At 43.9% G+C, this 17,460-nt stretch overlaps 1 protein-coding gene across 1 annotated transcript in view; it reads left to right on the top strand.

The window, feature by feature from the left end:
* Positions 1-16,694, top strand: part of LOC149113600 (uncharacterized) — a 31,648-nt gene extending 14,954 nt beyond the window's left edge. The window contains exons 2-7 of the mRNA XM_089287361.1: positions 11,166-11,253; positions 12,013-12,036; positions 12,829-12,958; positions 15,248-15,350; positions 15,844-15,925; positions 16,559-16,694. Coding sequence (XP_089143487.1) covers positions 11,166-11,253; positions 12,013-12,036; positions 12,829-12,958; positions 15,248-15,350; positions 15,844-15,925; positions 16,559-16,596 — 465 coding nt within the window. The 3' untranslated portion in view covers positions 16,597-16,694. The remainder of the gene's footprint in view (positions 1-11,165; positions 11,254-12,012; positions 12,037-12,828; positions 12,959-15,247; positions 15,351-15,843; positions 15,926-16,558) is intronic.
* Positions 16,695-17,460: the final 766 nt, after the last annotated feature.

Below are 17,460 nucleotides of genomic sequence, written 5' to 3' on the forward strand. Positions count from 1 at the left end.
AAAACTCTATGAACGCTCACTTTCAAGCTTCTGGGCCGAAATATAGGCCCACTCTACTTTAAGACCCATAGAGTAGGCGAGACCGTTTTACGGGCATCGTGATTTTGACAAACTTCGGCTCGATTTCCCGGAGCTTCGGGGATATTTTCCAGTCCCAGGCACTCTAAACTAACTCCTGATGGCCTTGGTTTGGAGTGAAATTGACACAGCAAAATTTTTTGAACACTCGCTTTCAAGCTTCTTGGCCGAAATATAGCCCCACTTCACTTTAAGACTCATAGAGTAGCGGAGACCCCATTGCGCGCATCGTGATTTTGACCAACTTCGGCTCGCTTTCCCGGAACTTGGGGGATATTTTCCAGTCCCGGGGACTCTAAACTAACTCCTGATGTGCTTGGTTTGAGTGAAATGGACACAGCAAAAGTGTTTGAACGTTAACTGTTGAGCTTCTGGGCCGAAATATATCCCCACTCTACTTTAAGACTCATAGAGTAGCCGAGACTGCCTTCCACGCAACGTGATTTTGACCAACTTCGGCTCGATTTCCAGGAACTTAGGGGATATTTTCTAGTACTGGGGACTCTAAACTAACTGCTGATGGCCTTCGTTTGCGGTAAAATGGACAGAGCAAAAAATCTGTTGAACATTCCGTTTCGAGCTTCTGGGCCGAAATATAGCCGAGACTTCATTGCCCGCATTGTGATTTTGTTCATATTCGACTCGATTTCTCGGAAATTGGGGGATATTTTCCAGTCCCGGGGACTCTAAACTAACTCCTGATGGGCTTAGTTTTCAGTGAAATGGACACAGGCAAAAGGAGCGCACGCTCGGTGTCGAGCTTCTAGGCCGAACTGTAGCCCCACTTCATTTTAAGACTGAAAGAGTAGCTGAGACCGCCTTACGCGCATCGTGATCTTGAGGTACTTTGGCTCCAATTGCCGGAACTTGGGGGATATTTTCCAGTCTCGGGGAGTCTCAACTTACTCCTGATGGCGTTAGGTTTCAGTGAAATGGACACAGGCAAAAGGAGCGCACGCTCGGTTTCAAGCTTCTAGGCCGAAATGGCTTCACTTCATTTTAAGACTGAAAGAGTGGCCGAGACCGCCTTACGCCCATCGTGATTTTGAGCGACTTTGGCTCGATTTCTCGGAAATTGGGAGCTATTTTCCAGTCTCGGGGACTCTAAATTAACTCCTGATGGGCTTAGTTTTCAGTGGAATGGACACAGGCAAAAGGAGCGCACGCTTGGTGTCGAGCTTCTAGGCCAAAAAATATAGCCCGACTTCATTTTAAGACTGAAAGAGTAGCCGAGACCGCCTAACGCGCACCGTGATTTTGAGCAACTTTAGCTCGATTTACTGGAAATTGGGGGATATTTTCCAGTGCCAGGGACTCTAAACTAACTGCTGATGGCCTTAGCTTTTAGTGAAATGGACACAGGTAAAAGGAGCGCACGCTGGGTGTCGAGCTTCTAGGCCGAATTATAGCCCCACTTCAATTTAAGACTGAAAGAGTCGCCGAGACCGCCTTACGCGCATCAGAATTTTGAGCAACTTTGGCTCCATTTGCCGGAAGTCGGGGGATATTTTCCCGTGCCGGGAACTTTAAACCAACTCCTGATGGTCCTAGTTTTCAGTAAAATAGACAAGGTAAAAGGAGCGCACGCTGGGTGTCGAGCTTCTAGGCCAAACTATACCCCCACTTCATTTTAAGACTGAAAGAGTAGCCGAGACCGCCTTACGCGCATCGTGATTTTGAGCAACTTTGGCTTGATTTCCAGTGACTTGGGAGATATTTCCCAGTCCCGGAGACTCTGAACTAATTCTTGATGGCCTAAGTTTTCACTGAAATGGACACACGTGAAAGGAGCGCACAAATATAGCCCCACTTCATTCATTTTAAGACTAAAGGAGTAGCCGAGACTGCCTTATGCGCATCGTGATTTTCAGCAAATTTGGCTCAATTATTTTACAGTCCTGGGCACTCTAAACTAACTCCTGATGGCCTTGGTTTGCATTGAAATGGACACAGCAAAACTTTTTCAACGCTCACTTTCGAACTTCTGGGCCGAAATATAGCCCCACTTTACTTTAAGACACAAAGACTAGCCGAGATGGCCTTGCGCGCATCGTGATTTTGACCAACTTCGGCTCGACTTCCCTGAACTTGGGGCATATTTTCCAGTCCCAGGGACTCTAAACAAAATGGTGATGGCCTTGGTTTGCAGTCAATTGGACACAGCAAAACTTTTGAACGCTCGGTCTCCAGCTTCAAGGCCGAAAGATAGCCCCACTTCACGTTAAGACTCATAGAGTTGCGAAAACCGCCCTGTGCGCATCGTGATTCTGACCAACTTCGGCTCGATTTCCTGGAACTTGGGAGTTATTTTCCAGTTCCGGGGACTCTAAACTAACACCTGCTGGCCTTGGTTTGCAGTGAAATGGACACAGCAAAACTTTTTGAACGCTCAGTTTCGAACTTCTGAGCCAAAATATAGCCGCACCTTATTTTAAGACTCATAGAGTAGCCGAGACTGCCTTGCGCGCATCGTGATTTTGACCAACTTCAGCTCGATTTCCAAGAACTTGGGGCATATTTTCCAGTCCTGAGGACTCTAAACTAACTTCTGATGCCCTTGGTTGTCAGTGAAATTGACACAGCAAAACATTTTGAACGCTCGCTTTCGAGCTTCTGGGCCGAAATATAGCCCCACTTCACTTTAAGACTCATACAGTAGCCGAGATCGCCTTCGGCGCATCGTTATTTTGAGCAACTTTTGCTCGATTTCCCGGAACTTGGGGAATATTTTCCACTACCGGGCACTCTAAACTAACTCCTGATGGACTTGGTTTGCAGTGAAATGGACAGAGCAAAACTTTCTGAATGCTCACTTTAGAGCTTCTGGGCCGACATATAGCCCCACTTCACCTTAAGACTGAAAGACTAGCCGAGACCGCCTTACACGCATCGTCATTTTGAGCAACTTCCGCTCGATTTCCCGGAACTTGGGGGATATTTTACAGTCCTGAGAACTCTAAACTAACTCCTGATGGCCTTGGTTTGCAGTGAAATGGACACAGCAAAACTTTTTGAACGCTCGCTTTCGAGCTTCTGGGCCAAAATATAGCCCCACTTCACCTTAAGACTAAAAGAGTAGCCGAGACCGTCTTCCGCGCATCGTTATTTTGAGCAACTTTTGCTCAATTTCCCGGAACTTGGGGAATATTTTCCACTACCGGGGGCTCTAAACTAACTCCTGATCGCCTTGGTTTGAAGTGAAATGAACACAGCAAAACTCTATGAACGCTCACTTTCAAGCTTCTGGGCCGAAATATAGGCCCACTCTACTTTAAGACCCATAGAGTAGGCGAGACCGTTTTACGGGCATCGTGATTTTGACAAACTTCGGCTCGATTTCCCGGAGCTTCGGGGATATTTTCCAGTCCCAGGCACTCTAAACTAACTCCTGATGGCCTTGGTTTGGAGTGAAATTGACACAGCAAAATTTTTTGAACACTCGCTTTCAAGCTTCTTGGCCGAAATATAGCCCCACTTCACTTTAAGACTCATAGAGTAGCGGAGACCCCATTGCGCGCATCGTGATTTTGACCAACTTCGGCTCGCTTTCCCGGAACTTGGGGGATATTTTCCAGTCCCGGGGACTCTAAACTAACTCCTGATGTGCTTGGTTTGAGTGAAATGGACACAGCAAAAGTGTTTGAACGTTAACTGTTGAGCTTCTGGGCCGAAATATATCCCCACTCTACTTTAAGACTCATAGAGTAGCCGAGACTGCCTTCCACGCAACGTGATTTTGACCAACTTCGGCTCGATTTCCAGGAACTTAGGGGATATTTTCTAGTACTGGGGACTCTAAACTAACTGCTGATGGCCTTCGTTTGCGGTAAAATGGACAGAGCAAAAAATCTGTTGAACATTCCGTTTCGAGCTTCTGGGCCGAAATATAGCCGAGACTTCATTGCCCGCATTGTGATTTTGTTCATATTCGACTCGATTTCTCGGAAATTGGGGGATATTTTCCAGTCCCGGGGACTCTAAACTAACTCCTGATGGGCTTAGTTTTCAGTGAAATGGACACAGGCAAAAGGAGCGCACGCTCGGTGTCGAGCTTCTAGGCCGAACTGTAGCCCCACTTCATTTTAAGACTGAAAGAGTAGCTGAGACCGCCTTACGCGCATCGTGATCTTGAGGTACTTTGGCTCCAATTGCCGGAACTTGGGGGATATTTTCCAGTCTCGGGGAGTCTCAACTTACTCCTGATGGCGTTAGGTTTCAGTGAAATGGACACAGGCAAAAGGAGCGCACGCTCGGTTTCAAGCTTCTAGGCCGAAATGGCTTCACTTCATTTTAAGACTGAAAGAGTGGCCGAGACCGCCTTACGCCCATCGTGATTTTGAGCGACTTTGGCTCGATTTCTCGGAAATTGGGAGCTATTTTCCAGTCTCGGGGACTCTAAATTAACTCCTGATGGGCTTAGTTTTCAGTGGAATGGACACAGGCAAAAGGAGCGCACGCTTGGTGTCGAGCTTCTAGGCCAAAAAATATAGCCCGACTTCATTTTAAGACTGAAAGAGTAGCCGAGACCGCCTAACGCGCACCGTGATTTTGAGCAACTTTAGCTCGATTTACTGGAAATTGGGGGATATTTTCCAGTGCCAGGGACTCTAAACTAACTGCTGATGGCCTTAGCTTTTAGTGAAATGGACACAGGTAAGAGGAGCGCACGCTTGGTGTCGAGCTTCTAGGCCGAATTATAGCCCCACTTCATTTTAAGACTGAAAGAGTAGCCGAGACCCCCTTACGCGCATCGTGATTTTGAGCAACTTTGGCTTTATTTGCGGAACTTGGGGGATATTTTCCAGTCCCAGGGACTCTAAAGTAACTCCTGACGACCTTAGTTTTCAGTGAAATGGACACAGGCAAAAGTAGCGCAGGCTCGGTGTCTAGCTTGTAGGCCGAAATATAGCCCTGCTTCATTTTAAGACTGAAAAAGTAGCCGACACCGCCTTACGGGCATCGTGATTTTTGCAGCTTTGGCTCGATTTGCCGAAACTTGGGGGGTATTTTCCGGTCGCGGGGACTCTAAACTAACTCCTGATGGCCTTAGTTCTCAGTGAAATGGACACAGGTAAAAGGAGCGCACGCTGGGTGTCGAGCTTCTAGGCCGAAATATAGCCCCACTCTATTTTAAGACTGGAAGAGTAGCTGAGACCGCCTTACGCGCATCGTGATTTTGGGCAACTTTGGCTTGATTAGCTGAAACTAGGGGGATATTTTCCAGTCCTGGGGACTCTAAACTAACTCCTGATGGGCTTAGTTCTCAGAGAAATAAATAGAGGTAAACGGAGCGCGCGCTCGGTGTCGAGCTTCTAAGCCGAAATATAGCCGCACTTCTTTTTAAGACTGAAAGAGTAGCCGACACCGCCTTACGCGCATAGTGATTTTCCGCAACTTTGGCTCGATTTGCCGGAACTTGGGGGATATTTTCCAGTCCCGGAAACTCTAAACTAAATCCTGATGGACTAAGTTCTCAGTGTAATGGACACCGGTAAAAGGAGCGGACGCTCGGTGTCGAGCTTTTAGGCCGAAATATAGCCACACTTCATTTTAAGACTGAAAGAGTAGCCGAAACCGCCTTGAGCGCATCGTGATTTTGATCAACTTCAGCTCAATTTCTTGGAACTTGGGGGATATTTTCCAGTCCCGGGTACTCTAAACTAACTCCTGATGGGCTTGGTTGGCAGTGAAATCGACACAGCAAAACTTTTTGAACGCTCATTTTCGAGCTTCTGGGCAGAAATCTAGCCCCACTTAACCTCAAGACTGAAGACTAGCCAAGACCGTCTTGCGCGCATCGTCATTTTGACAAAGTTTGGCTCGATTTTCCGGAACTTGGGGGATATTTTTCATTCCTGGGGACTCTAAAGTAACTCCTTATGGCCTTGGTTTGCAGTCAAATGGACACAGCAAAACTTTTTGAACGTTCACTTTCGAGCTTCTGGGCCGGAATATAGCCCCACTTCACTTTAAGACTGAAAGACTAGCCGAGACCGCCTTGCGCGCATCAGGATTTTGAACAACTTCGGCTTGATTTCCCGGAACTTCGGGGATATTTTTTTAGTCCCGGCGACTCTAAACTAACTCCTGACTGCCTTGGTTTGCAGTGAAATGGACACAGCAAAACTTTTTAAACGCTCACTTTCGATCTTATGGGTCGAAATATAGCCCCACTTCACGTTGAGACTGAAACACTAGCCGAGACCGCCTTGCGCGCATTGTGACTTTGACCAACTTCGGCTCGATTTCCCGCAACCTGGGGGATATTTTCCAGTCCCGGGGACTCTAAACTAACCTCTGATAGCCTTGGTTTGCAGTGAAATGTACACTGGAAAACTTTTTGAACGCTCACTTTCGAGCTTTTGGCCGAAATCTAGCCCCACTTAACCTAAAGACTGAAAGACTAGCCGAAACCGCCTTGCACGCATTCTGATTTTTACCAACTTTGGCTCGATTTTGCGGAACTTGGGGGATATTTTTCATCCCCGAAGACTCTAAGGTAACTTCTGATGGCCTTGGTTTCCAGTCCAATGGACACAGCAAAACTTTTTGAACGCTCACTTTCGAGCTTCTTGGCCAAAATTTAGCCCCACTTCACTTTAAGACTGAAAGAGTAGCGGAGACCGCCTTGCCCGCATCGTGATTTTCACAAACTTTGGCTCGATTTGCCGGAACTTGGGGGATATATTCCGGTCCCGTGGACTCTAAACGGACTCCTGATGGCCTTAGTTTTCAGTGAAATGGACACAGATAAAAGGAGCGCACGCTGGGTTTCGAGCTTCTAGGCCGAATTACAGCCCCACTTCATTTTAAGACTGAAAGAGAAGCCGAGACCGCCTTACGCGCATCAAGATTTTCAGCAACTTTGGCTCCATTTGCCGGAAGTCGGGGGATATTTTCCCGTCCCGGGAACTTTAAACCAACTTCTGATGGCCTTAGTTTTCAGTAAAATAGACAAGGTAAAAGGAGCGCACCCTGGGTGTCGAGCTTCTAGGCCAAACTATAGCCCCATGTCATTTTAAGACTGAAAGAGTAGCCGAGACCACCTTACGCGCATCGTGATTTTGAGCAACTTTGGCTTGATTTGCCGTGACTTGGGAGATATTTTCCAGTCCCGGGGACTCTAAACTAATTCCTGATGGCCTAAGTTTTCACTGAAATGGACACAGGTAAAAGGAGCGCACGCTGGGTGTCGAGCTTCTATAGCCCCACTTCATTTTAAGACTAAAAGAGTAGCCGAGACTGCCTTATGCGCATCGTGATTTTCAGCAAATTTGGCTCAATTTGCTGGAACTTGGGAGTTATTTTACAGTCCTGGGCACTCTAAACTAACTCCTTATGGCCTTGGTTTACAGTGAAATGGACACAGCAAAACTTTTTCAACGCTCACTTTCGAGCTTCTGGGCCGAAATATAGCCCCACTTTACTTTAAGACTCAAATACTAGCCGAGACGGCCTTGCGCGCATCGTGATTTTTACCAACTTCGGTTCGATTTCCCTGAACTTGGGGCATATTTTCGAGTCCCAGGGACTGTAAACAAAATGCTGATGGCCTTGGTTTGCAGTCAATTGGACACAGCAAAACTTTTTGAACGCTCGGTCTCGAGCTTCAAGGCCGAAAGATAGCCCCACTTCCTTTTAAGACTCATACAGTTGCGACAACCACCCTGCGCGCATCGTGATTTTGAACAGCTTCGGCTCGATTTCCTGGAACTTGAGAGTTATTTTCCAGTTCCGGGGACTCTAAACTAACACCTGCTGGCCTTTGTTTGCAGTGAAATGGACAAAGCAAAACTTTTTCAATGCTCGCTTTGGAGCTTCTGCTCCGAAATATAGCCCCATTTCACTTTAAGACTCAGAGAGTAACCGAGATCGCCTTCGGCGCATCGTTATTTTGAGCAACTTTTGCTCAATTTCCCGGAACTTGGGGGATATTTTCCAGTCCTGAGGACTCTAAACTAAGTCCTGATGTCCTTGGTTTGCAGAGAAATGGACACAGCAAAACTTTTCGAACGCTCCCTTTCGAGCTTCTGGGCCGAAATATAGCCCCACTACACTTTAAGACTCATAGAGTAACCGAGATCGCCTTCCGCGCATCGTTATTTGGAGCAACTTTTGCTCGATTTCCCGGAACTTGAGGAATATTTTCCACTACCGAGGACTCTAAACTAACTCCTGATGGGCTTGGTTTGCAGTGAAATGGACAGAGCAAAACTTTTTGAATGCTCACTTTACAGCTTGTGGGCCGATATATAGCCCCACTTCACCTTAGGACTGAAAGACTAGCCGAGACCGCCTTACACGCATCTTGATTTTGACCAACTTCCGCTCGATTTCCCGGAACTTGGGGGATATTTTACAGTCCTGGGGACTCTAAACTAACTCCTCATGGCCTTGGTTTGCAGTGAAATGGACACAGCAAAACTTTTTGAACGCTCGCTTTCGAGCTTCTGGGCCAAAATATAGCCCCACTTCACCTTAAGACTAAAAGAGTAGCCGAGACCGCCTTCCGCGCATCGTTATTTTGAGCAACTTTTGCTCGATTTTCCGGAACTTGGGGAATATTTTCCATTACTGGGGGCTCTAAACTAACTCCTGATCGCCTTGGTTTGAAGTGAAATAAACACAGCAAAACTCTATGAATGCTCACTTTAGAGCTTCTGGGCCGAAATATAGGCCCACTCTACTTTAAGACCCATAGAGTAGCCGAGACCGTTTTACGGGCATCGTGATTTTGACAAACTTCGGCTCGATTTTCCGGAGATTGGGGGATATTTTCCAGTCCCGGGCACTCTAAGCTAACTCCTGATGGCCTTGGTTTGGAGTGAAATTGACACAGCAAAACGTTTTGAACGCTCTCTTTCAAGCTTCTTGGCCGAAATATAGCCCCACTTCACTTTAAGACTCATAGAGTAGCGGAGACCACCTTGCGCGCATCGTGATTTTGATCAACTTCGGCTCGCTTTCCCGGAACTTAGGGGATATTTTCCAGTCTCGGGGACTCTAAACTAACTCATGATGCTCTTGGTTTCCAGTGAAATGGTTACAGAAAATTTTTTTGAACGCTCACGTTTGAGCTTCTGGGCCGAAATATAGCTCCACTTCACTTTAAGACTGCAAGACTAGCAGAGACCACCTTGCGCGCATCGTGATTTAGACCAACTTCGGCTCCATTTACCTAAACTTGGGGGATATTTTCCAGTCCTGGAGACTCTCAACTATCTCCTTATGGCCTTGGTTGGCAGTAAGATGGACACTGCAGAACTTTTTGAACGCTCACTTTTGACCTTCTGGGCCGAAATATAGCCCCACGTCACTTTAAGACTCATTGAGTAGCCAAGACCGCCTTACGGGCATCGTGACTTTGACCATTTTCGGCTCGATTTCCCGGAACTTCGGGGATATATTCCACTGCCGGGGACTCTAAACTAACTCCTGATGTGCTTGGTTTGCAGTGAAATGGACACAGCAAAACTTTTTGAACGCTCAGTTTCGAGCTTCTGAGCCGAAATATAGCCGCACCTTATTTTAAGACTCATAGAGTAGCCGAGACCGCCTTACACGCATCGTGATTTTGACCAACATTAGCTTGATTTCCCGGAAGTTGGGGGATATTTTCCAGTATCAGGGACTCTAAACTAACTCCTGATGGTCTTGGTTTCCAGTGAAATGGACAAAGCAAAACTTTTTCGACGCTCACTTACGAGCTTGTGGACCAAAATATAGCCCCACGTCACTTGAAGACTGAAAGACTAGCCGAGACCGCCTTGCGCGCATCATGATTTTGACCAACTTCAGCTCGATTTCCAGGAACTTGGGGGATATTTTCCAGTCCTGAGGACTCTAAACTAACTCCTGATGGCCTTGGGTTGCAGTGAAATGGACAAAGCAAAACTTTTTCAGCGCTCGCTTTCGAGCTTCTGGGCCGAAATATAGCCCCACTTCACTTTAAGACTCATAGAGTAACCGAGATCGCCTTCCGCGTATCGTTATTTTGAGCAACTTTTGCTCGATTTCCCGGAACTTGGGGGATATTTTCCAGTCCTGAGGACTCTAAACTAAGTCCTGATGCCCTTGGTTTGCAGTGAAATGGACACAGGAAAACTTTTTGAACGCTCGCTTTCGAGCTTCTGGGCCGAAATATAGCCCCACTTCACTTTAAGACTCATAGAGTAACCGAGATCGCCTTCCGCGCATCGTTATTTTGAGCTACTTCCGCTCGATTTCCCGTACCTTGGGGGATATTTTACAGTCCTGGGGACTCTAAACTAACTTTTGACCAACATTAGCTTGATTTCCTGGAAGGTGGGGGTATTTTCCAGTCCCAGGGACTCTAAACTTACTCCTGATGGCCTTGGTTTGCAGTGAAATGGACACAGCGAAACTTTTTCAACGCTCACTTACGAGCTTCTGGACCGAAATATAGCCCCACTTCACTTTAAGACTCAAAGACTAGCCGAGACCGCCTTGCGTGCACCATGATTTTGACCAACTTCAGCTCGATTTCCAGGACCTTGGGGGATATTTTCAAGTCCTGAGGGCTTTAAACTAACTCCTGATGCCCTTGGTTTAATTCCAGTGAAAAGGACACAGCAAACATTTTTGAACGCTCGTTTTCGACGTTCTGGGCCGAAATATAGCCCCACTTCACTTTAAGACTCATAGAGTAGCCGAGACCGCCTTGCCCGCATTTTAATTTTGACCAACTTCGGCTCGATTTTCCGGAACTTGGGGGATATTTTCCAGTCTCGGTGACTCTTAAGAGGCGCCCTCTGTAATTTTCAACTATGGCCATTTGGACCAGAAAAAATCAAATTCCTCAAACTTTTTCAGATGAATGGTCTAGATAAGTGATTCACAAAAATGAAACTTTCAGTTCAATTCGATTCGTATTTCGCTTACGTTTGCCACTGTGGGCGAAAGACTGGTTTATATTGACAAACAAGCGGAAAAAATGCCCATGTTTAGACCTGGTATCTGCAGTAAGAGTAATACAAATAAGTAGCTCTAAACTAGCCATTAATTTTGTGTCACTCAAATGCTCAGAACATGTCACTTAAAGAATATTTGGTGTGTTTTTGTATCAGGTAAAGGTTACAAAGGGAGACGAAACGCGAACTGCAGTGTTCAAGGAAACTATTCCAGTATGGCCCTCCGACATCCGCTGGTATTCTGGTACGTCCTGACGCCAAAACAACAGCTGGAAAATATTATTTGTTCTAGAAATCTAATGCCCATGTGTACTCTTAAAACTAGACCTTATTCAAGCTAAAACTTTCCAATGCACCCATAGTAGTCTAATTGGTAAGTAATTGGTTTGGTTTTGGTTTTAGGACACTCAATTGAAAACCACTCTATGCTCAAGGTTTCCTAGTACCGTATGATAACTTTCTGAACTCTATTATTAGTATAGGAAATCGTATGAAAGCGAGTGCAATTAAGGACTACACCACGAGTAATAGTTAAAAAATTGTACGATTGCTCATTCCTGGCTTATTTATTATACGCCTACCCGCTATATATTATGCATTGTATTGGATTTACTTTTAAGTGTGATTATGCATTTGATATATTTTATCCACTTTAACTGGTAGGTTACTTAGATACTAGTTAGTTACACATGACCCCTCAAGCATGTAATGCTTTTAATCTTATCGTATTTAAATAAAGGATTTTACTAACTTACTTACCTCCTCCCCCGAAAGTTGACGCTCACGCGTTCAGCCGTCTCTTCTCGCGGAGGAACGTAGACCAGACTCGAGAGAGCGGCGGAAATCGAGCCTTCATCAGAGAAGGCAGAATAATTCTCCTATTCATGCTCTCTTGACCGCACTGCGTAATAATAGTGGCATATGGCCATTATGATATTAAAGTGTAACACAAACAGCTTTATGAAGTCAATTTAATAAACTTATCTCGTATTTTGCTTTGCAGTTAGAGCCTGGCTTAATCCATACGGTAAGTAGAATGAGAATGACGCAAAAAAGTATAAATAAATTTAAATATGATGAAAGAAATTAGTGAGATAAAGTTAAGAAACCATTCTTATGAGGGTATTTAGAGCTACTTAGAAGCCGCTGCGTTCAGAACCACTGTGTTTTGGCCTTGGACCTGAAATTCTCAGTCGAAAGCTTTCAATCGTCAACGGCTTAAAACTGTATATATTGTATCAACTTCGGTGATTTACAAGGATTTCCGGCCCTGAGAAAAGCCGAAATTGAACATGTGAGTAAACCTACGATAATTTAACTGTAATGATATCAATGACGTGATGTTTGATATCAAGGCATGCTTGACCCTTTCACTGTACTTAAATTTGTTGGTGTTAATCGAAACATCTTCAGATGTTCCTCGAAAGTCTTCTGCAACTTCGGTAATCTTCGGAAATTTTCGGAAAATGTCTTCGGAAACGTGCGTGGGCTTAGGAATCATTTGGAGAATACTTAAAAATTTTCGGAAACTGGTCGGAAATCTTCCAAAAATCGTCAAAAACGTCGTTATTTTTATGTTTATGTAACAAACAAAATAATACATGGTTGCTTTTAGATATGGAATTTCTATTCTCGTGTTCAACTTTATATCTTAGGAGTGAGCGCAGTTCACTCGTAAGATATCCAGTAGAACACTTGAAGTTCCTTATCTACGATTACCCATGCATACATGTACGTATCATTCTAGAAAAAAATGCATGTGGAGCCTGTCTTATTTCATAGCATGCTCCTTTCATGTTCATTCTGTTTATTTCAACAGTTTCCTACTCGGTCAAAGTTTACGGATCGGACACAGAGACTAAAAATATCTTGTCACTGGCTGTTGTGATTGAAGGAGAAGATAACACAGAAACTAAATTCAAATACTTGACCAACAAAGCGACAGAAGGGTATGAAATGTTCATCATGTCTTCAGCCGAAATGGCGGGTCCCGGTCGGGGGGCTGGAGGGGGGGGGGGGGGCTGGTATAGCTTAGCATGTTTAATAAATTGATCAATGTTTATCCTGGCAGCTGGGAACACAATACGTTTGGAATCAGAGAGAACTGATACCTTTTATAGGTGAAGAAGGGGGAGACGGCATGGCCGAGTGGTTAGGGCGCTCTGACCACTAAGCTGGATTTGTTTCTCAGTAGACCCTAGTTCAACTCTTCGGCAACGCTTGTAAATAGCCAAGTGTTCTGCCTCCTTCCAGTTGGGATTTGCAACTATGTTATGTTCATTTGCAATATTTGTTTCATAAGGTCTAGATAGCAGCAGACACGTAAAGATTTTGAGGAAAACGACCAATTTTTTAAGTTTAAAAGACATGTTTCGACAGAACTTCTGTCATCTTCAGTTGAATGAATGATTACAAAGCAAGTTGAACAATAAGTAGTACTTTTGTACAGGACATTCAATCTTTATCTATGTTTGGTAAATTTATGGTTTCCTTCGATGTTGAAAGTCTCTTTACTAACATACCTCTTGAGGAATGTATTGATCTGGCGGTCAATTACATTTCCGAGGGCAATCCTGACCTCAAGTTAAGTAAGCCTGAACTTAGAAGCCTTTTCACTGTAGCCACCGCCCAGACCCATTTCTTATTTAACGGTTCTTTCTATGACCAAATTGACGGTGTGGCCATGGGGTCTCCCCTTGCTCCCGTATTAGCCAATCTTTTTATGGGGCATCATGAAAAACTATGGTTGGAAAATTTTCAATATTCTAAAATTTTATTTTATCGTAGGTATGTTGACGACACTTTTGTTTATTTCACTCGGAGCACGATGCTGTTATATTTTTTGACTACATTAACTCTAGGCACCCCAACATAAGGTTTACTATGGAAAAAGAACTTAATCGCAAATTACCCTTTCTAGATGTCCTTATTGATAATAGTGACACTAATTCCTTCCTAACTAGGGTTTACCGTAAGAAAACCTTCACTGGGTTATTAACTAATTATTTTAGCTTCACCTCGTACTCATTTAAAGTAGGTCTCATTAGGACTCTTGTTGACAGGGCCTACAAGATCAACAACACTTGGTCGGGGTTACACGAGGATATAACCAAGCTTACTGAAATTCTCAAAAAGAACCTTTTCCCTGCCCATTTAATTGAAAAAGTGGTTAACCGTTACATCACTGGGACCCATAGCAATCATTGTCCCCGGGGCTACCCCCTTACCACCTCGCCCACGTTTTACTTTAAGCTGCCGTACATAGGCCATTTCTCTGTCATCACTCAGAAGAAGATTCGACACTTAATCAAGCGCTATTGTAATGATTTAGACATGAAATTAGCTTTTTCTTCCTTTAAGATAGGTAACCTTTTTGGTGTGAAAGACCCTATCCCCGGCGGGCTTCGTTCACGTGTGGCTTATAAGTTTACATGTGCGGGCTGTAATGCCTGTTATGTCGGCGAAACCTCCCGACATATTTTTCCACACGCGTACGTGAGCACTTAGCCGTTGATAGGGCCTCTCACATCTTCAAACAGCTTCAGAATTCTGAACGTTGTCGCTCATTGTGTTCAATAGACTGCTTTCATATTTTAGATCACGCCACTACCAGCTTTCAACTCAAGATAAAGGAGGCTATCCATATTCAAAAAGAACTACCTTGCCTCAATCAGCAATTACACCATGTAAATCTAAAATTATCCTTTTAATATACACCTTTTCACGTTCTGTTGTTAATATTTGTCTCAATCAGCATTTTTGTCTACTTATTATTCAACTTGCTTTGTAATCATTCATTCAACTGAAGATGACAGAAGTTCTGTCGAAACATGTCTTTTAAACTTAAAAAATTGGTCGTTTTCCTTAAAATCTTTATTTGTTTCATCATTTGGTTTCTTTGGCCCTGAAAAGCCCCATCGGGGAAGTAGTCAATTAATTAATTAATTTATTTATTTAGTTAGTTATTTAGTTATTTATTTATTTACTTATTTATTTATTGATGTAAAAAGAATTCCAGCAGCGCCCACAAAATGCGATTCCGGTCCTCTTTCTCGTCCCCAGAGCCTCCGTTTCTTTTGGTCATGTGGTCGGCAATTTTAAAACGAGTAGCACTGGGATCGAGAACTGGGACTACCGATGATAGCTCTCGTCAAATTTATCTCCCGTACGGTTACAGGGAGGAAAAATCTATAAAAATCGGTTCTTATTGCCAATTTTCTCTTGTTTACTCCCTTTAGTAACCAACTCGTCATCAAAGGCAGTTTCAGGGATATTAATGTGGGTATTATGGAATGGATTCGGGTAAGAGCAGCGACAACAATTGATTGGACTCTTAAAGAGGTACAGTGATATTTCCGGTAAAAGTATCTTTAGTGACGTAGTTCAAAAAGTTCAGGCACTGGCACTTGAAGTAATTTGCCTCTACAAAGGTTAACACTTAGAGCGGTTTTCAATTGTGTATTGTAAAACCAAAACCGATGACATCCCTCTGACCAACCATGAAGGAGGTAGCCAGTCCAATTAACCAATCAACACTCGAAGCAAATGCATGAAGTCGGCCCGATGCGCGGGAAAATCTGCGCGAACGAGTTTTACAGGCCTGCAAATGATCTCGGGACTGCAAATCATCCCCAAATTATACCGCAAATGATCCCCCGACCAGAAGTTGTCGCTTCGCTATTTTAAGCCAATTACTTAGCGTGGTAATTTAAAACCAAAGAAAATGGCCTGCTGCATGATCTACTAGCACTAAACTGAAACTTTACTCCTGCCTCTACCCCGTTTTATTGATTCCAAGGGTCGCCGAGTAATATTTGTTTTGCTTGTGTATCAGGTAAAGGTTACAAAGGGAAGGGAGACGGTAACTGCAGTGTTCAACAAAAAGACTACCGCATTTAATCTAAATAATTATCGAGGTAGGTCAGATCAGCTGACTTGAAACTACTCAAAATAGTATTTACTTTTTGTTTTTGTTGTCAGAAGTGTTTTAGCTCTCGTAAGCTTGTAATATTTTTTTTCCTGCTAGCAGCTGTTATTGTTTTGAGGCTAGGGGCATTGTTTCTGTTGTTTTGTCTATTGTCCTCTCAAAGGGTATCAAGCCATTCGTATGAGACCTTGCGAGAGCTACCACCCGACCCCTTGTTGTTGGCTCCCTAGACTCAAGTTGTTATGGGAACACGCTTCACTTCTCGAATACAGCCAATTTGGGTTTTAATTTTCCTAGCTAGCGGTCCGAATTACCATGAAAGTATTGATCAAAAAAAATTATGACAACACTTCGAAGATAGAATTGATATTCCTACTTAATTCAAGTCCTATTTTTTCTTTTGATTTCCACTGTGTATTGGTTTCGCGTTTTTCATCTATCTGTAGGAAATTTGGTGGCCAAAGATAAATTTTATAACATTAACTGAGTAAATAAAGCAGTATCGGACTAATAATAGTTTCGAGGAAAGTTGGCTGTATAATGCTGTAAGCTGATTAAAGTTCGAACTAATAGAGACAGTTATTGATTATCAGTTAAAATGATTTTGCATTTTGTTTTGCAGCTAGGGCACAGGCGTCTAGCCCACCGTCTGGGTCATAACGGTCAGCGGAATGGGAACGGAGCACAAATAGCATGCGCATAATCTGCAATGAGAGGAAACGAGTGAAAAAAAAATAAATAAAAAATTTATGATTGAAGTTTCTTTTACGACTTATTCAAGTCCAGTTCTTAAGTTTCACGGATTCCCAGACGGTTACAGTGAAATCGTTATTTCTCAGTGAGTTTGAAACTTGCTCGGTATAAGAAGGGACTTTAGATATCTTGAGCGCTTACCATCTGTGTAGAAAACCAGCAATCAAAATGAGAAGGGATGAGTGTGTACCATTTGACAACATTTGAAAACCTTCCATTGGAAAGGACATTCTCGACTCCAGAGCTACTCTCTTTTGCGCATGCCTGATGGCTTCGTGTCTTATATACCTAGTCCAGAACGCGAAGGTCTGAAGCGGGAATGGTGGAAAGGACTGTTTCCATTTCCCAGTTTCCCACCGAAACGACTGCGTATTTCCCGGCGGGCTGAAGTTGTCTTCCAATTCACTACAGAATCTCCTGCTGCCAATTCCCCCGCTAGAAGTACACTACCAATTTGTTTCCCTTTTGATTTTATACAACTGCTGCAATCACTAGCTTTCTAACCCCGCACGCAACCGGAAAATATCATTTGCGCACATGCAGAACTAAACAACACAAATGTAATATGGTTTACGTATCAAGACTTACTTAGAAGCACGCATAACTATGGATTTTCACACGGTAATAACCTTTTAGGAATGCTTTCGCTATTTTCCAAACAATATAACATGCTTTTCGAACGCATATTTCATCTCTTGGTATTAGAACCCTGTCTCTTAAACATTGGATGGAAATATAATCCCTAACATGTGAGTCATGGCTCATAAACGT

Source organism: Orbicella faveolata, unplaced genomic scaffold, assembly GCF_042242905.1.
Source record: "Orbicella faveolata isolate gen_17 unplaced genomic scaffold, um_ofav_v1 contig_14, whole genome shotgun sequence".
Classification (NCBI taxonomy): Eukaryota; Metazoa; Cnidaria; class Anthozoa; order Scleractinia; family Merulinidae; genus Orbicella; species Orbicella faveolata.